Source organism: Schistocerca serialis, chromosome 1, assembly GCF_023864345.2.
Source record: "Schistocerca serialis cubense isolate TAMUIC-IGC-003099 chromosome 1, iqSchSeri2.2, whole genome shotgun sequence".
NCBI classification, from domain to species: domain Eukaryota; kingdom Metazoa; phylum Arthropoda; class Insecta; order Orthoptera; family Acrididae; genus Schistocerca; species Schistocerca serialis.
In genome coordinates this window covers 869,121,028-869,142,866 of record NC_064638.1, presented here as the reverse complement: position 1 = coordinate 869,142,866, position 21,839 = coordinate 869,121,028, and the positions used below count along the sequence as shown (strand labels likewise).

The 21,839-nt window shown below is 44.5% G+C and overlaps 1 protein-coding gene across 1 annotated transcript in view; it reads left to right on the top strand.

The window, feature by feature from the left end:
- Window positions 1–4,169: 4,169 nt before the first annotated feature.
- LOC126485920 (CD63 antigen-like) overlaps window positions 4,170–21,839 on the top strand; it is a 436,694-nt gene continuing 419,024 nt past the window's right edge. The window contains exon 1 of the mRNA XM_050108911.1: window positions 4,170–4,380. Coding sequence (XP_049964868.1) covers window positions 4,320–4,380 — 61 coding nt within the window. The 5' untranslated portion in view covers window positions 4,170–4,319. The remainder of the gene's footprint in view (window positions 4,381–21,839) is intronic.

Sequence of the window (21,839 nt, the reverse complement as noted above, 5' to 3'; positions counted from 1 at the left end):
ACTTGTCATCTAGTAAACAGTGTTTAAGCGATCTTGGCTTTTGAATTATTTATAAGACTGATTTTATTTTCTATATACATAAATGATCCGACGTAGGCCTGCAGAGTGAGCGGCAATCAGCGCTGTTTGGCGATGACGTTGTAGTGTTCGAGAAGATGTCCTCGTTGAATGATTGTAGGATATGGTTCTAATGGCTCTGAACACTATGGGACTTAACATCTGAGGTCATCAGTCCCCTAGAACTTAGAACTACTTAAACCTAACTAACCTAAGGACATCACACACATCCATGCCCGAGGCAGTATTCGAACCTGCGACCGAAGCGGTCCCGCGGTTCCAGACTGAAGCGCCTAGAACCGCTTGGCCACTGCGGGCGGCGATTGTAGGATAATACAAGATGACTTAGACAAAATTTCTAGTTGGTGGGATGAGCGGCAGCTTGCTCTAAGTGTAGAAAAATGTAAGTTAATGCAGAAGAGTAGGAAATACAATGCTGTAATATTGGAATACAGCATTAGTAGTGTGCTGCTTGACACAGACACATCGATTAAATAGTTGGGCGTAACGTTGCAAAGCGATGTAAAATGGAACGGTCATGAAAGGATGGTAGAAGCGAACCTGAATGATTGGCATCGATTTATTGGGAGAATTTTAGGTAATTGTAGCTCATCAATAAGGGACAGAGTCCAATGGCCTTTCCGCAGTGGCAACACCGGTCCCCGACAGATCACAGAAGTTAAGCACTGTCGGGCTTGGCTAGCACTTGGGCGGGTGACTGGGACCGTTCGGGTCTGCCGAGCGCTGCTTCCAGGCAGGTTATACTCAGCCCTTGTGAGGCCAATTGAGGGGCTACCTGACTGAGAAGTAGCGGCACCGGTCACTGAAACTAAATACTACCGGGACAGAGGTGTGTTGACCACGTGCCCCTCCATATACGCATCCAGTGACGCCTGTCGGCCGATGAGGACTCGGCGGTCTGTCCGTATCGTTGTGCCTTTCGAGGCTTGTTCAGTCGGAATACACTTGTGCGACACATTGTTGAATACTGTTCGAGTGTTTGGGGTCCCCACAAGATCGGATCAAAGGAAGACATCGAAGCAATTCAGACGCAGGGTACCGGAGATATTGCCGGTAGGTTCGATCAGCACGGGTTTATTATGGAGATCCTTCATGAAGTCAAATGGGAACGTCTGGGAGGAAGATGACGCTCTTTTCGCTAAACAGATATGTGAATGGCTCGAAGACTTCTTAGGTAATAGAAGCTGGCTGCAGAAAGATTCTACTGCCCCCAGCATACTTTTCCCGCAAGGACCCCGAAGATGGGGGCTCATACGGAGGCATATAGATAGTAGTTTTTCCGTCCCTCTATTTGCAAGTGGAACAGGAGAGGAAATGACTAGTAGTTTTACATGATATCCTCCACCACGCACCGTACAGTGGCTTGAGGAGTAGGTATATGTAGATGTAGATGTAGATGTAGTAGTGAAGGCATAACAGCTGCTCAGAGAAGAATTGGGAAAGGATACCAACGGCAGCCTTTTCAGAGAAACTGTCTTGACATTTCCCTAAACTGATTTTGATAAACCACGGAAATTGGCATGAGCTAACCGGCATTTTAACTCAGTTCCTCCAAAAACCACTGCGAGCTCGAGAAGGAAAAAAGTAGATAGACAACGAACTGACCACATCAGTCGGAAGACTGAAACATAAACGCAGAGATGTGTACGGGCGAGTAGACGGGCAACGGTTGAGCTACCCAAGGGGCTACCAACAGTGTCTCCTCAACTACCATTCAGCGAACGTTTCTGCGTATGGGCCTCCGTAGCAAGCGCATGGTCCATGCTGACTGCTGTTCATCAGCGATGAAGGCTGAAGTTTGCATGCCAATACCGCAACTGGATGTCCACTGAATGGCGATAGATGGCCTTTTCAGATGAACCACGTTTTACGCTCCATCGGACAGATGGCCATTGGTGTGTAACGGCCCTGCAATAATTGTCAGAATATTCCATGCCGGAAGAGGAAGCACTATGGCCTGGGGTTTGGTTTCATGGCGTTCCCTGGGTGATCTCATCTTTCTGGGAGACACAATGGATCAACACACGCAACATCTATCATTGCGGACCATTTTCACCCTTACATGCTGTTCATTTTTTCCTCAGCACGATGCCATCAACCAGCAGGACAGTGCAACGTGTATTGTGGGTAGAGCAAACCAAAGACTGCGATTCATTGGCAGAACACTTAGAGGGTGCAACAGGTCTACCAAAGAGACTGCTTACACTATGCTTGTCCGCCCTATTCTGGAGTACTGCTGTGCGGTGTGGGATCGCCATCAGGTGGGACTGACGGATGACATCGAAAAATTACAAAGAAGGGCAGTTCGTTTTGTATTATCGCGAAATAGGGGAGATAGTGTCACAGACATGATACGTGAATTGGAGTGGCAGTCATTAAAACAAAGGCGTTATCCGTTGCGACGGGATCTTCTCATGAAATTTCGATCATCAGTTTTCTCCTCCGATTGCGAAAACGTTCTGTTCCCACCCACCTACATAGGGAGAAATGATCATCACGATAAAATAAGAGAAATCAGAGATCTCACGGAAAAATGTAAGTGCTCGTTTTTCCCGCGTGCCGTTCAAGAGTGGAACGGTAGAGAGACAGCATGAAGGTGGTTCATTGAACCCTCTGCCAGGCACTTTATTCTGAATAGCAGAGTAATCACGTAGATGTAGACACGGCTCGCCGTGTATGTGCGTGGTTCAAAGAGCACTAGGATGAGTTTACCGTGCTCCCCAGGCCACCAGACTCCCCTGATTTAAACCCAGTCGACATTCTGTGGGACCATCTCGATTAAACCTCAACAGCCGCGCCGTTTGAGGCGCCATGTCACGGACTACGCGGCCCGTCCCACCGGAGGTTCGAGTCCTCCCTCGGGCTTGAGTGTGTGTGTTGTCCCTAGCGTAGGAGAGAATGTCACAGAAATGATACAGGATTTGGGATGGACATCATTAAAAGAAAGGCGTTTTTCGTTGCGACGGAATCTTCTCACGAAATTCCAATCACCAACTTTCTCCTCCGAATGCGAAAATATTTTGTTGACACTGACTTACATAGGGAGGAACGATCACAAAGATAAAATAAGGGAAATCAGAGCTCGTACGCAAAGATACAGGTGTTCATTCTTCCCGCGCGCTACACGAGATTGGAATGATATAGAATTGTGAAGGTGGTTCGATGAACCCTCTGCCAGGCACTTAAATGTGATTTGCAGAGTATCCATGTAGATGTATAAGTAGATAGGTTAGTTTAAGTTAGTTTAAGTAGTGTGTAAGTCTAGGGATCGATAACCTAAGCAGTTTGGTCCCTTAGGAATTCACACACATTTGAACATTTTTTTAAGAAACTCAACACATGGCCACAGCTCCGGAGTCGGCACGGCTCCACATCCCTGTCGGTACCTTCCAGTACGTCATTGACTCTCTTCCTGCACTTCGGCGCTGCAGAATGTAGTTATTCATGCCTCTGACAGGTGCTCACATTACTGTGACTGTACCGTGTTCACACCACGATGGTCGGACTTAGGAGATTCTACCGAGCTTGGTGGCGTAGTGGTTGACATTGGCTTTGAATTCGAAAGGGGCGGGGTGGGGTGGGGGGGTCCAGATACGGTCCTGGCAACCCTACTTCACATTCGCGTGGTTTTCCTGAAACACGCTGAGTGAACGACGTGAAACCTACTGACATTTTTTTTTCTTCATCACTGCCCAGTCGAAACAGCGTTTCTTTTCGAATAACCTCGATGTTCACGGTACGTTACGATCTGATCTGCATTTCCTGTTTTGTAGTATTTACGTAACAGATAGAAATTGCGTTATAGGTTTCCACCGCGTGGAACTCTTCTGTATAACCAACAGGGAAATACCAACAGAATTCGCGAATGACGTGAATGCAAGTAAGAGGCACAGGACGGACACACGGCTGGCTGGCATCACCTAGTTCAGAGTTACGTGATTGTGTGCTAGCAGGTTTTGTGGCTTCAGTTCAGCGATGCGTTTGTAGCGCAAGCATCCATACTGTGCGCGGCGAATGGCTTCCGTGGCAGCCTTCCAGATCTCATTTTGCGAACGGGGCGCCGCCACCTCTACTGTGTCGCCTCTCATAGTAGGTGCACCACAGCAGCACTTCTTCCGTTACCTTTTTTTGCTTATATACGACGTGTGTGACGTACAGCTACACAGCATATCTCTAAGCAGACGTTATTGTCTAGAAAAACGCGAGCTGCTGGAAACTGGAGTTTGCCTTGTAATTTCGAGATGCTGACAACCAAAGAGTTCCGCCAACTCTTCTTGGAGATCGTGGGCTTGGGGACCAACCGTGAGTAAATGATGCTCATTGCCTTTTTTAATTACTTACTTAGTATTAGATTTTATCTTCAGAGTGTATTCAGAGCGTTCAGAGTATTCATTATGCCGGTTGTGGTATAGAGTGTCGTGTTATATTGCATTTTTTGAAATCTAATTTCCGCGTCACTGTGGGCTTAGATCAACATTTAAGAAAAAAACTGAAGGGAGCAAGAGCAAATACGGAAAGAAGCCGTTCTCTTAACTCATTTTTTTTCCAGTAGAGAATTACCTCTCTCCAAAAATTATTAACACTTACATGCTTGCAAGCAGTTATTTAAATTTCAATTACATTTTGTTCTATCAAGAGAGTTGATATTACGCTGCAAATAACGTATTAGAAGATTTGAGTTACGCTTTGACCTCATGTTTTCAACTATCGATCGCAAATCCGTCTTAGTTTTCGTTACGTGCTATACCTGGTTAGTACTGCCCTCCTTTGTCAAATCCCCGGCATAACAATTGTTTTATCAATGGACAGTCTGCTTCTGACCCAAACGCTAAAATAACAATGAACTGTTTTCCGTTTCTTAACAGATGAGTTAAAAATAACGAACTGTTTTACTGATCAAATTCATTTAAGTGAATTTTATGTGAACTTTTATCCCTAATTTGTTTGTCAAATACTAACTGTCAACAAAGAAGGCGCGATCTCTCGGTTCAGTGATCACTTCATAATTTTTTGACAAAATATATAATGATATTGTAAATGTTTAATGCTCTCTTTGCATTTTGTGTTCTGAATACGTCAACGTAATTTAATAAATTGCCGCAACGTAAGATACAGTTGATATTGTGCTACGAATTTAATTCCGTGACAAGGGACTAATCAATGTGCGAAACAATCTTCTTTGTTTAAAAAGTTTCTCTATGCTGGCCATTCTCGCAGCAGCTGTAAGTAAGTTACAATAGTTCAAAAGAAAAACTCATTTTGTATGCTGCAAATTAAGATTTTTTTTATTTATCTTGTGCATCCAGACGCGTTTCGCCTTAATTGCAAGGCATCTTCAATGAGTGTCCTGAAATATTATACCATTTTTTCGTTTTTGGCTTATAAATAGTGAATTATACGCTGATCTGTAAGTACTTTCCAATTTTGCTACAAAACCCTCAACGAACTGTTTTAAATCTATAGCCTTTATTACCAAACGATAACCTATACGTACAAACGAAAAAATCGAGTAATATTTCAGGACATCCACTGAAGATGCCTTCTAACAACGGCGACACGCGTCTGTGTGCACAAGATAATTAAAAAACTTAATGTGCAGTATGTGAAAGTTACGTTTCTTTTGAACTACTGCAATTTCTTTGAGTAAATATATTCGGATAGCCGTTTAATTTATGGTACATTTAATACAGCCCAAAAGAAAGTTAGAACATCAAATGTATATATAAAAATAGCACACCAATTTTCATTGGAAATGTTAAAGCAAGTAATGTGTCTATCACATAGCAACGACATATGATATCATTGCAACTGCAAACTCCCTGATGTTGCACTTACGGTGAAAGCAAAACCTGCTGGTAGATCGTAATACAGGGTGACAGTTATTAATCTATGTGAAATAAAATCATCAAAACTTCTGAACGATTTGCGTTAAGACGCTCAAACTGCATGGTTGACAGAAGGCCGTTTTTCTTTTGAATGGGTTCGTCAGTAAGTAAAACTGGCGCACTTGAGGGACTGAGAATCCGCATTTCGCGATCGAGAAATCTCTGCACCCCCAACGAGTGGCTGTGTGGTGAGCACTGTCCAGTCACGGAATAATCGGTGTGATATTCCTTGATGGCACGATGATTACCGAACGGTGCGTGAAGGTTTTGAAAGATGATTCCATCCCCATTATCCAAAGCCACGCTGATTTCGACAAGACGTGGTTCATGCAAGACGGAGCTCGACCCACACCGAAGCAGGAGAGTGCTTGATGTCCTGGAGGAGCACTTTGGGGCCCGCATTCTGGCCCTGGGGTACCCAGAGGCCACTGGCATGGGCCTCGATTGGCCACCATATTCTCCGGATTGAACACACGCTGAACTGAAAACAGCCATTCAGGAGGTCACCGAAAGCATCGATGTTCGGAGACATTAGCTGGTCATGCAGAATTTCGCTATTCGTCTGCGCCACACCATCACCAATGATGGCAAGCGTATCGAACATGTCATAACCTAATCCGAATATGTGTGGTGACTTTCACATGTTGAATAAAGTCTGTGCAAGCCGTAGTTTGAAAGTAATTTACGTTTTTTTTAATGTTGTTGTTCTTGTGGTCTTCAGTCCTGAGACTGGTTTGATGCAGCTCCCCATACTACCCTATCCTGTGCAAGCTTCTTCATCTCCCAGTACCTACTGCAACCTACATCCTTCTGAAACTGCTTAGTGTATTCATTTCTTGGTCTCCCTCTACGATTTTTGCCCTCCACGCTGCCCTCCAATGCTAAATTTGTGATCCCTTGATGCCTCAGAACATGTCCTACCAACCGGTCCCTTCTTCTCGTCAAGTTGTGCCACAAACTCCTCTTCTCCCCAATTCTATTCAATACCTCCTCATTAGTTATGTGATCTACCCATCTAATCTTCAGCATTCTTCTGTAGCACCACATTTCGAAAGCTTCTATTCTCTTCTTGTCCAAATTATTTATCGTCCATGTTTCACTTCCATACATGGCTACACTCCATACGAATGCTTTCAGAAACGACTTCCTGACACTTAAGTCTATACTCGATGTTAATAAATTTCTCTTCTTCAGAAACGCTTTCCTTGCCATTGCCAGTCTACATTTTATATCTTCTCTACTTCACCCGTTATCAGTTATTTTGCTCCCCAAATAGCAAAACTCCTTTACTACTTTAAGTGTCTCATTTCCTAATCTAATTCCCTCAGCATCACCCGACTTAATTCGACTCCATTCCATTATCCTCGTTTTGCTTTTGTCGATGTTCATCTTAAATCCTCCTTTCAAGACACTGTCCATTCCGTTCAACTGCTCTTCCAAGTCCTTTGCTGTCTCTGACAGAATTACAATGTCATCGGCGAACCTCAAAATTTTTATTTCTTCTCCATGGATTTTAATACCTACTCCAAATTTTTCGTTGTTTCTTTTACTGCTTGCTCAATATACAGATTGAATAACATTGGGGAGAGGCTACAACCCTGTCTTACTCCCTTCCCAAACACTGCTTCCCTTTCATGCCCTTCCACTCTTATAACTGCCATCTGGTTTCTGTACAAATTGTAAATAGCCTTTCGCTCCCTGTATTTTATCCTTGCCACCTTTGGAATTTGAAAGAGAGTATTCCAGTCAACATTGTCAAAAGTCTACACAAATGCTAGAAACGTAGGTTTGCCTTTCCTTAATCTTTCTTCTAAGATAATCCAAGCTGATCTTCCCCGAGGTCGGCTTCTACCAGTTTTTCCATTCGTCTATAAAGAATTCGTGTTAGTATTTTGCAGCTGTGACTTATTAAACTGATAGTTCGGTGATTTTCACATCTGTCAACACCTGCTTTCTTTGGGAATTATTATATATACTTGAATAATGTTTACCCTGTACATAAGCAATTCGTGAGCAGCAGCTCAATTTCCTGAAGCTGGGCAAGACAGATCACTTTCCTTTTCATGTGTGATAAAAATAGTCACGAAAGATTACTAATTCAAAGTGTTGCTATACGATGTGCGTACTTGCCCATCCCCTACATATGTAATTGTGTATGTTTACGTCGTTCGTTGTCAAAAGAGTGCATAACAGCAGATAGCTTTGCAAGACTATGAGTATCAGACGTATGCGGCGGTAGGACGCTGTTAATCCGTATAAAAGACTGCGCCGTTCAGCGACAGCCCCAGGCCGGCTGCTCAGACTCCTTGGGTGTAAATGTGAAGGCCTCCCGCTTGCTGCGCGCCGCATACTTGTCACCCCTGCGGCAGCTCCTGACACACTGCCTGCTGCTCAGCACATGCCCGCGTAATGCGTACCGTGAAAGGCAACGACCGCAGGGGGAGAGGAGGGAAAGGTTAGGTCAGGTTTTATCGTACCATCTACGGCGAAGTTATTAGAGACGGTATACAAGCTCGTACACAGGAAAGATGTCGAAGAAACTCGACATTGACCTTTAGAAAGGGGCCATCTCGGTATTCGCCTTAATCGATTTAGGAATAACACGTAAACGTAATTCAGCGTGGACGGACGAAGATTTAAAGCCTCATCCGTCTGAGCTCTTCCAATCACTGGGCCACCTCGTTCCTAGTGCCGAGAGGTATGTGCGACCCAATAAGAGCGATGGTTGTTTCAGTGGAAGGACACTAACCATGAACTGCAGCGATAGCTTGAAACAGCAGTTCGGTCCGAGATCGCTTACTTACAGGACATTAGATTCAGTGCTCCGCGTCATTCTGGTACTGCGATTAAAAATCAGAATACCCGATTCCAGTATAGTATCACTGGATAAAGGAAAGTTTACAAAATTTCTAAATACTTAAAAATGTCGTATTATCAGTGCTGTCATACTATTAAGATTATTATATTTTTAACGTTTCCTCAACACTGCGTGCTAGGTAAGCAGTGACTGCATATCTTGTCTGTCTTCTGTTGTTTGGAGGGTTCAGTTTGTCACAAGAAGTTCAGTTACGGAAATATGCATTCGTTAGTGTTATTTGTGAGCTAAGCAAAGTAGTGGTAAATGAAAAAAGGCAAATACTTAATTTTAGGTAATGCAGTGAGAAAGGAAGCGGAGACAGCTCAACGTAATCTTCATATGGATTTGCAGCTCCTTGCGTTGACCGTGTTTGCAGTTAAAATTGTAGGATGTGAGGTGCGCCAGTTATGCAGAACACCGTTATTTCTCAGTACCCAAACATGTTTTAGCACCACTCTGCCATCATCAGTCCGTTTCCGTTTAATTTATTCTGTAATGTGAACATTTTTATTAAATGATTACAAAATTATCTGGATGTTTAGTTCAAACAATAGTTCGTTTCTTTTTGTTAATACCTTTACACTTGGTGTGTATGATTTTTCCGATCACTTGTGTATTATTCACTACAGGTAGCTTGTTATATGCAACCAAACGATGATGATGAGAAAGTTTTCTGGGAGTTAACATATCGCGACAAACTAAATTACATTCTAGATCTACCCGACGGGAGGCCCTAGCCACACGACATTTCCATTTCCATTCTAGATCATAGGTCAACTCCCAGTAAAATTTCTCATCAACATCGTTTTGCTGCAGATGACAAGCTACCTTTCGTAAATAATACACAAGTTATCCGAAAAAGTCATGCACACCAAGTGTAAAGGTATTAACAAAAAGAAACGAACTATTGTTTGAACTAAACATACACATAATTTTGTAATGATTTAATAAAAATGTTCACATTACAGAATAAATAAAACGGAAACCTACAGATGAAGACACAGTGGTGCTGAAACATGTTTTAGTACTGAGAAATAACGGTGTTTTGCGTAACTGGCGGACCTTACATCCTACAGCTCAACATATGTGAGACCTACGAGGACAATGTGCTTGGACAAAGTATTGCACGAAGTGATTTTATCGTCTCTAAAACGTCAATTCGACGCAGACAATCCGCTTTTCAGAAAGACCCTGATGGTCTACAGTTTGCTTTAATCCGTGTCGATTTATTTCAGTAAGTTCGGAATTCCGCTGATGAGGTAAAATGCAACCACTTAACCAAGGTCAATGTTAACACGTTTGTGGGTGGGGGCACATTATGATTTAAGTGGATACGACAAAAAAAAGTGGATAGCCATTTGAGCATCTCCGCCGACTAATCAGTTACGTGGTGAATAAAATCGATTATTCAAATCCAAAAAAGTAACGAAAAACTGCATATTTACACCAGCACAAGGAAAACTCCGTACACCTTATACAAAACTTCATGCACAGCAGATAGTATGTCTTTCATGCAAGGAAGGCTTTGGATACTAGAGTGTTATCGTAATCCATAACGTTCTCTGCCAACCATCCTGAGGCTGCAAAAGGGGAAAAACGTGGAGACAGCTTCAAGCGCAAGCGCAAGTGCAATGTAATGCTAACACGCAGCTACCCAGAGGCTTCGTTAGATTGTGACTTCGCATCCTTCATATTCTTAACTTTCCTAATCAATGGTCTTCTAATTTCTGTGAAGTGTTCATCTGAAATAAGAACATTTACCACAATCAAGAAACATATGAACTTTTGCATGTAACCAATCCAAAACAATTACTAGCTTGCCCATCGAACGTGAAAAGAACGTTACGGAATTTCACTAAACGTACAAACTAAATCATGAATCCATAAATACGTGAGCAATAATGGTAAATATTACGATAAAAAACCTGCATGCAACACCGTTGCAGTATTGAAGGAACAACTGATGCAGTCGGTGGTTGAAAAACAATGTATTCATTCGGTTTTGGTTTTACGTATATTGAGTTATTCACTGATGAATTCTTCTCGGGTTATCAGCCGAGTGGTGGCGTCGTCTTGTCGCAACGTTTCAATGAGTTTCGTACCCATCATTTTCGCCAGAAGATGATGGGTACGAAACTCATTGAAACGTTGCGACAAGACGACGCCACCACTCGGCTGATAACCCGAGAAGAATTCATCAGTGGAATACGCTGAGAAAGACTGAAATCACATTGAATTATTCATTCATGTTTTGAATGTAACCAGTCTATGGCAATCAACGGAATAAAAACAATCGATACAGGCTGTTGGAGATTTGCATTCTGAGTCAGTTAAGTAATTCTGTCTTTTCAAGTGAAACTAGTCTGCAGTTTTACTGCCAGTTGAAACATGTTTTCGTTTTTTTAACCGAAACCTCTCTTTAGTGTTTTAATTGATTGTGGTATCTGTTATTTCTTCTGGGTGAACCAGCCTGTAATAGTTTCAAAGGTTAAATCAACGCAGTGTTATACAACTGAGGTACCCATAATTTGCAACTGATTAATATACTGGTGTTGATAAACTTATTCCAGAGGCAATTAACGAGTAACTAATTTAGCTGATGTATCATTGTGGGTACTAAGTTGAGCGTCAAAATTCCCTTAGGGGTACTCGAATTACCAAATTTTAGCGACAGTATAGATTGTGTTTTAATGAAAAGGTGTGATAATCTCCATAAATTTAAAATTATTTGAGTCCAGCTCTTATACATTTATTCAGACATTTATTAGTGTAGAGGTTAAATACACTCCTGGAAATTGAAATAAGAACACCGTGAATTCATTGTCCCAGGAAGGGGAAACTTTATTGACACATTCCTGGGGACAGATACATCACATGATCACACTGACAGAACCACAGGCACATAGACACAGGCAACAGAGCATGCACAATGTCGGCACTAGTACAGTGTATATCCACCTTTCGCAGCAATGCAGACTGCTATTCTCCCATGGAGACGATCGTAGAGATGCTGGATGTAGTCCTGTGGAACGGCTTGCCATGCCATTTCCACCTGGCGCCTCAGTTGGACCAGCGTTCGTGCTGGACGTGCAGACCGCGTGAGACGACGCTTCATCCAGTCCCAAACATGCTCAATGGGGGACAGATCCGAAGATCTTGCTGGCCAGGGTAGTTGACTTACACCTTCTAGAGCACGTTGGGTGGCACGGGATACATGCGGACGTGCATTGTCTTGTTGGAACAGCAAGTTCAAAAATGGTTCAAATGGCTCTGAGCACTATGGGACTCAACGTCTTAGGTCATAAGTCCCCTAGAACTTAGAACTACTTAAACCTAACTAACCTAAGGACGTCACACACACCCATGCCCGAGGCAGGATTCGAACCTGCGACCGTAGTAGTCCCGCGGTTCCGGACTGCACCGCCAGAACCGCACGGCCACCGCGGCCGGCAACAGCAAGTTCCCTTGCCGGTCTAGGAATGGTAGAACGATGGGTTCGATGACGGTTTGGATGTACCGTGCACTATTCAGTGTCCCCTCGACGATCACCAGTGGTGTACGGCCAGTGTAGGAGATCGCTCCCCACACCATGATGCCAGGTGTTGGCCCTGTGTGCCTCGGTCGTATGCAGTCCTGATTGTGGCGCTCACCTGCACGGCGCCAAACACGCATACGACCATCATTGGCACCAAGGCAGAAGCGACTCTCATCGCTGAAGACGACACGTCTCCATTCGTCCCTCCATTCACACCTGTCGCGACACCACTGGAGGCGGGCTGCACGATGTTGGGGCGTGAGCGGAAGACGGCCTAACGGTGTGCGGGACCGTAGCCCAGCTTCATGGAGACGGTTGCGAATGGTCCTCGCCGATCCCCCGGGAGCAACAGTGTCCCTAATTTGCTGGGAAGTGGCGGTGCGGTCCCCTACGGCACTGCGTAGGATCCTACGGTCTTGGCGTGCATCCGTGTGTCGCTGCGGTCCGGTCCCAGGTCGACGGGCACGTGCACCTTCCGCCGACCACTGGCGACAACATCGATGTACTGTGGAGACCTCACGCCCCACGTGTTGAGCAATTCGGCGGTACGTCCACCCGGCCTCCCGCATGCCCACTATACGCCCTCGCTCAAAGTCCGTCAACTGCACATACGGTTCACGTCCACGCTGTCGCGGCATGCTACCAGTGTTAAAGACTGCGATGGAGCTCCGTATGCCACGGCAAACTGGCTGACACTGACGGCGGCGGTGCACAAATGCTGCGCAGCTAGCGCCATTCGACGGCCAACACCGCGGTTCCTGGTGTGTCCGCTGTGCCGTGCGTGTGATCATTGCTTGTACAGCCCTCTCGCAGTGTCCGGAGCAAGTATGGTGGGTCTGACACACCGGTGTCAATGTGTTCTTTTTTCCATTTCCAGGAGTGTATATTGTGCAGGAAATCACATCCATGCACACAAATCCCAGAGCCAGTGAAAAGTAGCAGGTATAGTATTTCACAGGTATGAAGAAGTACTACTCGCATCCACGCATTGATACCTCAATCACAGTACTAAGCCTATCTCCAACATTGGGAACAGTACGTAAACGAGTTCACACCCCTCTGGAGCGCTAGGAAAGACAACTACAATCGCCTGACACCGGCACATTCAATCCTGAGCGGAAACAATCGATCATTTTGATGCTGTTAAATCATTATTGTTGACTGCACTCTGTTATTACCTGTCGTCACTGATGCCGTCTTACAGATATTAACCTTTCATTTGATGGCAATAAGTACATTTCACTTCATTTTGCAGTCACGTTAATGAATAGTGCTTTAAATAGCAGTGAAAATGGCGTCTGCATCAAAATACCGAAACGCTCAGTTGCATAGGAATGGCAGAAATCAAATGACAGCATAAACACTGGTCCTCAACATACTTTTAATAAGATACACAAAATTCCAAAGAAAGCAGGTGCTGACAGATGCGAATATTGCCAAACTATCTGTTTAATAACTCGCAGTTGCAAAACACTAACACGAATTATGTACAGAAAAATGGAGAAACTGGTAGAAGCCGAAACGGGGAAGATGAGTTTGTGTTCCGGAGAAATGAAGGAACACGCAAGGTGATACTGACCCCACGACTTATCTTAGAAGCTAGGTTCTGGAAGGCAAACCTAAGTTATAGCATCTGCAGACCTAGAGGCAGAATACTTTTGACAATGTTAACTGGAATACTCACTTTGAAATTCTGAAGGTAACAGGGATAAAACACAGTGAGCGAAAGGCTAATTACAACATGTATCAGACGATAGTTATACGAGTCGGGGGGTATGAAAGGGAAGCAGTGGTTGAGAAGGGAATGAGACAGGGTTGTAGCCTATGGCCAAAGTTATTCGATCTGTACAGTGAGCAAGCAATAAAGGAAACCAAAGAAAAATTGGAGAAATTATTAAAGTTCAGGGATAAGAAACAAAAACTTCGAGGTTTGCCGATGAGATTGTAATTCTCACTTGGAAGATCCGTTGACTGGAATGGACAGTGTCTTGAAAAGGGGATATAAGATGAACATCAACAAATCCAAAACAAGGGTAATGGAATGCAGTTGAATTAAATCAGGTGATACTGACTAAAACAAGGGATCAGTTGATAGGACACATCCTGAGACATCAAGGGATCACTAATTTAGTTCTGGACGGAAGTGTGTGTGTTTGGGGAGAGGGGGAGGGGGGAAGGTAAAAATTGTAAAAGGAGACCAAGACATGAGCACAGTAAGCTGTTTCAAAAGGATGTAGGTTGCAGTAGTTATTCGGAGACGAAGAAGCTTGTACAGGACAAAGCAACGTGGAGAGCTGCATCAAACAAGTATTCGGACTGAAAACAGCAACAATAAACATACAGAATATAGTATCTGCAAGGAATATTCATAATCTGAAAATATATTAATCACAGAAACTGGAAGAAAATGAATAAATGATTGCTAATATTTTTCACAAAAAATACTTCCGACAAGCGGCATTATATGCTTTAAGGAACAAGTGATTAAAACACGAAACATAAAATATTGTATTCCATATTCTGTCTGTTCACCTCACCTCAGCAGTTACCGAAAGATAATTATTAGTAATGGGTGGAAACCAAAGTGAAGAAACAGAAAGTGCTTCAAGAAATTTAAATTAAAAGATAATTGTTCGTTTGTTTAAACATAAATTTACGATCTAACACCAGTTAATAAGCTCTTAAAACCAATCAAGAGTCGATACTTAATGCCAGAAGTACGAAAAATTCATATTATTAGAAATTTGGCTTTTTTACGTCTCCTTGAAATAAGATTTGGTTTTCTGTATCTAAAAAGACCTGGCAACCTAGTGATGATTCGTGTATAACTGAGAAGGCTGAACAGGTATGTAAATGGAACCGTTCAAAGCCGGAAACAGAGTAAAAAATATTCATGTAACTGAAGTAATCGTCAGAGACTTGTCAGTTCGGTTGGCTCATATTCAGTTAAATCATTCGGTGGGAAATATCGATACAGATGACTTGGACGCGGAGACTAATTTCATGCGACTGAAGAAACAGACTGTACGAAAAACCAGTCGGCTGGTCAATCAGTTGTTAACACCAGGGACACATTAAGAACCAGTCGGCACAAGCGGACACTTGAGGCACCAAACTTAGAAGGTCGCCAGAGACTTATTGCAATTTGTGCACAGGATGTATCATGGTCATTCGCTAAAACAACCTTTTTGCACGCTCACTAGATTTATTTCTAAACGCTCTTCTACGAGCCCAAGGAAAGGCAACGAATGTATACAGATGAGCCTAAGAAACTGGTACCCGCGAGCACGCAGAAGTGCCGCAACACGACGTGGCATCGATTCGACTAATGTCTGAAGTAGTGCTGGAGGGAATTGACACCATGAATCCTACAGGGCTGTCCGTAAATCCATAAGGGTACGAGGGGGTGGAGATCACCTCTGAACAGCACGTTGCAAGGCATCTCAGATATGCTCAATAATGTTCATGTCTGGGGAGTTTGGTGGCCAGCGGAAGTGTTTAAACTCAGAAGAGTGTTCCTGGAGCCACTCTGTAGCAATTCTGGACGTGTGCTGGAATTGCCCAAGTCCGTCTGAATGCACAATGAACATGAATGGATGCAGGTGATCAGACGGGATGCTTACGTACGTGACACCTGTCAGAGTCGTATCTAGATGTATCAGGGATTCCACATCACTCCAACTGCACATGTTCCACACCATTACGGAGCCTTCACCAGCTTGAACAGTCCTCTGATGACATGCAGGGTCCGTGGATTCATGAGGTTGTCTTCATACCCATACACGTTCATTCGCGCGATAAAATATGAAACGAGACTCGGCCGTCCAGGCAACATGCTTACAGTCATCAACAGTCCAATGCCGGTGTTGACGGGCCCAGGTGAGGTGTAAAGCTTTGTGTCGTGCAGCCACACGAGTGGCCCTTCGGCTCCCAAAGCCCTTATCGATGATGTTTCGTTGAGTGATTCGCACGCTGACACTTGTTGATGACCCACCATTGAAATCTGCAGAAATTTGCGGAAGGGTTGCACTTTTGTCAACGTTGAACGATTCTCTTCAGTCATCGTTTGTCCCTTTCTTGCAGGGTCTTTTTTACGGCCGCACCGATGTCGGAGATTTGATGTTTTACCGGATTCCTGATATTCATGGTTCACTCGTGAAATGGTCGTACGGGAAAATCCCCACCTCATCGCTATCTCGCACATGCTGTGTCCCATCGCTCGTGCCTCGACTATAACACCACGTTCAAAATGACTTAAGTCTTGATAACCTGCCATTGTAGCAGCAGTAATCGATCTAACTACTGCACCAAACACTTGTCTTATATAGGCGTTGCCGACCGCAGCGCCATATTTTGCCTGTTTACATATTTCTCGCATTCGGGAGGACGACTGTTCAATCCCGTCTCCGGCTATCCTGATTTAGGTTTTCCGTGATTTCCCTAAATCGTTTCAGGCGAATGCCGAGATGGTTCCTTTGAAAGGGCACGGCCGATTTCCTTCCCAATCCTTCCCTAACCCGAGCTTGCGCTCCGTCTCTAACGACCTCGTTGTCGACGGGACGTTAAACACTAACCACCACCACTACGTATTTCCGTATTTCAATATGCATGCCTATACCAGTTTCTTTGATGCTTCAGCGTATAAACGAGGGAGGGGGAGGGGATGCTCCAAATAATGTGTAGCTTGTGTGGATAAATGGAGGGCCGGCCGCGGTGGTCTCGCGGTTCTAGGCGCGCAGTCCGGAACCGCGCGACTGCTACGGTCGCAGGTTCGAATCCTGCCTCGGGCATGGATGTGTGTGATGTCCTTAGGTTAGTTAGGTTTAAGTAGTTCTAAGTTCTAGGGGACTGATGACCACAGTAGTTAAGTCCCATAGTGCTCAGAGCCATTTGAACCATTTGATAAATGGAGGGAGGAGGGAGGGCGCCAAAAGGTATGTCGCTGCTATGGATAAATGTTCTTGAACGGGCCCCGTACCACTTGATCTTCGCATCATTACACTGCAGTTTGTCTTCCACGGATTGTTGTGCATTTCGAAATTTCGAACTGTTGGCTCTTACGATTATAGCTACTACCATCCGAGACGAATATTTTTCATGAATGATGACTTAAGTGTCACACGTTTGAATAGTCAGTTCCTGAAGTAGTTACCATCTCCCGAGTTCAGGCTGTGACGCTCAGCGTGCAGTAACTGATGAATGGGGCAGGACAGGCACGGACAGCGGCATAGTTTTTCTCGTGACTGTAACAAATACAACCATATGCCACGGGCTGCATGAATTTGGCAAAAGTGCTGTCTGCCTGTTACGGTACATCTTCATTGCCTTCTGCTTTCTCTAGCTGATCTATAGCATCAGCCTCAAAATGCGATATGAGCGCTCAGCTACACTCCTGGAAATGGAAAAAAGAACACATTGACACCGGTGTGTCAGATCCACCATACTTGCTCCGGACACTGCGAGAGGGCTGTACAAGCAATGATCACACGCACGGCACAGCGGACACACCAGGAACCGCGGTGTTGGCCGTCGAATGGCGCTACCTGCGCAGCATTTGTGCACCGCCGCCGTCAGTGTCAGCCAGTTTGCCGTGGCATACGGAGCTCCATCGCAGTCTTTAACACTGGTAGCATGCCGCGACAGCGTGGACGTGAACCGTATGTGCAGTTGACGGACTTTGAGCGAGGGCGTATAGTGGGCATGCGGGAGGCCAGGTGGACGTACCGTCGAATTGCTCAACACGTGGGGCGTGAGGTCTCCACAGTACATCGATGTTGTCGCCAGTGGTCGGCGGAAGGTGCACGTGCCCGTCGACCTGGGACCGGACTGCAGCGACGCACGGATGCACGCCAAGACCGTAGGATCCTACGCAGTGCCGTAGGGGACCGCACCGCCACTTCCCACACTGTTGCTCTTGGGGTATCGGCGAGGACCATTCGCAACCGTCTCCATGAAGCTGGGCTACGGTCCCGCACACCGTTAGGCCGTCTTCCGCTCACGCCCCAACATCGTGCATCCCGCCTCCAGTGGTGTCGCGACAGGCGTGAATGGAGGGACGAATGGAGACGTGTCGTCTTCAGCGATGAGAGTCGCTTCTGCCTTGGTGCCAATGATGGTCGTATGCGTGTTTGGCGCCGTGCAGGTGAGCGCCACAATCAGGACTGCATACGACCGAGGCACACAGGGCCAACACCCGGCATCATGGTGTGGGGAGCGATCTCCTACACTGGCCGTACACCACTGGTGATCGTCGAGGGGACACTGAATAGTGCACGGTACATCCAAACCGTCATCGAACCCATCGTTCTACCATTCCTAGACCGGCAAGGGAACTTGCTGTTCCAACAGGACAATGCACGTCCGCATGTATCCCGTGCCACCCAACGTGCTCTAGAAGGTGTAAGTCAACTACCCTGGCCAGCAAGATCTCCGGATCTGTCCCCCATTGAGCATGTTTGGGACTGGATGAAGCGTCGTCTCACGCGGTCTGCACGTGCAGCACGAACGCTGGTCCAACTGAGGCGCCAGGTGGAAATGGCATGGCAAGCCGTTCCACAGGACTACATCCAGCATCTCTACGATCGTCTCCATGGGAGAATAGCAGCCTGCATTGCTGCGAAAGGTGGATATACACTGTACTAGTGCCGACATTGTGCATGCTCTGTTGCCTGTGTCTATGTGCCTGTGGGTCTGTCAGTATGATCATGTGATGTATCTGACCCCAGGAATGTGTCAATAAAGTTTCCCCTTCCTGGGACAATGAATTCACGGTGTTCTTATTTCAATTTCCAGGAGTGTACTAACATTACTGTATGAAGTACTATCAGTTTATGTATTTTACGTATACACTGGTCGACACCAACATTACTATAAAAGGAGCCACAGAAATAACTGCCATACCTCGTGTGATCACTCCCACATATTGCAAACCGATAAAAATAAAATGTAACAAATAAGAAATTCATTTGAGATGTATGACATTCCCCGTCTTGCTTCATAAATGAATTTTTTTGACAAGCACCCACCATTAAACTAGGTATAAAATATTTATTCTTAATCTGAAGTCCGGGAACCAACCCATCAACAGGTAGATCAAAAGATAGGCACAGTTTGGTTGGTTATAAAAAGACAGATATCGCGTCAGATAATGAAGTGAATTATACTGACAGAGATTGAAAGTGTTACATCATGAAGCATCAGTCCGATGTTTATCGGACTTTGGAGATACTCATCGGATATTGGATATTAAATGTATAAACTTTCAATCCATTGGACTTGCAGTCCATTGTCAACAACAGTATGAGGTGTGACCCATCGGCACGAATACAGTCTTGCATTTATTGTGGCAGGGCAATAATTTCTTGTCGCACTCGAAACACGTGATATCTCAGCTGATAAAGACTGATGGCAGTCGGGTGGTATGACTGTATACGTTTACCCATAGCGTCGCAGTCATGCTCTATGGTTGACAAGCTGGGGGAATGGGTAAGAGAATCAAGGATTCTTAGATTCCTTAAGGCATTTGTGATGTGAACTGAAATGTGGGACCTTGCATTATCCTGCCAGAATATGGTGTTTGATACCGTGGCACAACAATGTTACTCACTGGCAAGCGTTCAGCTCCCTTCAACAATTACGAAATCAGTCCTGTTGAAATATGTCAAATGAGAGCCACAAACAGAAGCGAAACTCATTGCCGAACTCCACAGAATGCCACTAAAAGTCCTAGTTGACTCTTACTCTGGAGCATGGAAGTCTTGGTTGTCTGTGATAAGTTATCAGCGAAAAACGACGGATAGCAACCGGAAATCTCAATCCAGCTGCCACTAATCTGTTCTCTGCAGTTCACGGTAATACACTAGCTATAACTCCTGCACGGATTCCATCTTTTGTCATCGGTATATTTAACAGAACCAGTCAAACAATCCAAAGATCTTCTCGTAATGCAGGATTGGAAGGACACTTCTTGCTTGGACGTTATCCTGAGACTTTTCGTCATCACTCATTGTGCAGTAATTGCATTACAGTCAACTGTCCGTTCTATTTATCGGTATATCGGTATGATGCTACCGTGCCCCACGTGCCAATGGTTAGACCTTTTTCAAGGCCCGAAACATGACGATAAGCTTCATCTGGAAATGCTGTGCTGCGATCTTCACCTGAAAAGTTTCAGTAACGATAGACACACCCGATAGCCATCAAGTACTCACACCACTCTTCATCAGTAGGAATGACCTATCTCTGTACCGAGAATAAGCTCGCGTAAGGATGAATTTTTATCAATATATCCCACAAGCATAGAATTGGTGGAGTGACGATAAAAGTGTAACACTTCGCATTTTCGCCTTGTGTGACAAGAAATGCACATCACTGTGTCATTCATCACACCTATTAATATGTATCACATGAGTTCGTGGGCTTCCACGGCCTCTGTCATTTTGGATAAAATAGTTTTGGGTATTGACTCTTATCAATTTAAACAACTAAAACCTGAAGAGAAGCGCGGAAAGCCAGTCGAAACGTCGGGAATGAACTTTTTTAGTAGTTTACAGTGACGCAGCCCAATACACAGAATTATTTTATCAAAAATACATATCTAATATATGTATATGTTATACACACAGCTGAGTAATGGTTTACGTTACGTTTGTCAGAAGTAAATGGAAATTTTCTTTATATTTTATCCAAAATATATGTTATATACACACGTTACGTTTGTCAGAAGTAAATGAAAATTTATTCCACCGATTGAAGAACAAGTGTTACATAGGTAGCTTACACACGTTTGCTTTTACAAAAAGAAAAGAATATAAAAAAACAAAAAAATCATTTAGAAAGCAAGCTATTTGTAAAAAATTCATGTGATTCAGTATTGTATACGCCACAGCACCCAAAATGACATGTATTTTATTTTAACCACTTGCGTGAGCATCAAGTAACTCACTGATCACAAAAATTTATTTCTAGGGAACTATGCTAGATACAGCTATATGGTTAGTTGCAAATGATAGCTTAACTCACAAACCTTTTGTCAATACATTTCCACGTGTGACTCGTTTCTTGCCGTTAGAACCCCATTCAGGTGCTAACCAATTCCTGTCCATGCCTTCGACAATACTTCTTCTCCCACCACCACTGCACCATCTCGTTTTCGTGCTGTAACAGTCTGCACGTCAGGAACTAGTGAACTTAACACTTTATCCTTGACGTAACCTCACAAAAAAATGTGAGGAGGGATTACGTCTGGTGAATGTGGTGACCATATGCAGTGTGCCGTAATGGTAGGCTTTGTGGAAAAGAATGGTCCCAGCCGGCCGCTAGTGGCCGTGCAGTTCTAGGCGCTTCAGTCTGGAACCGCGTGACCGCTACGGTCGCAGGTTCGAATCCTGCCTCTGGCATGGATGTGTGTGATGTCCTTAGGTTAGTTAGGTTTAAGTAGTTCTAAGATCTATGGGACTGATGACCTCAGATGTTAAGTCCCATA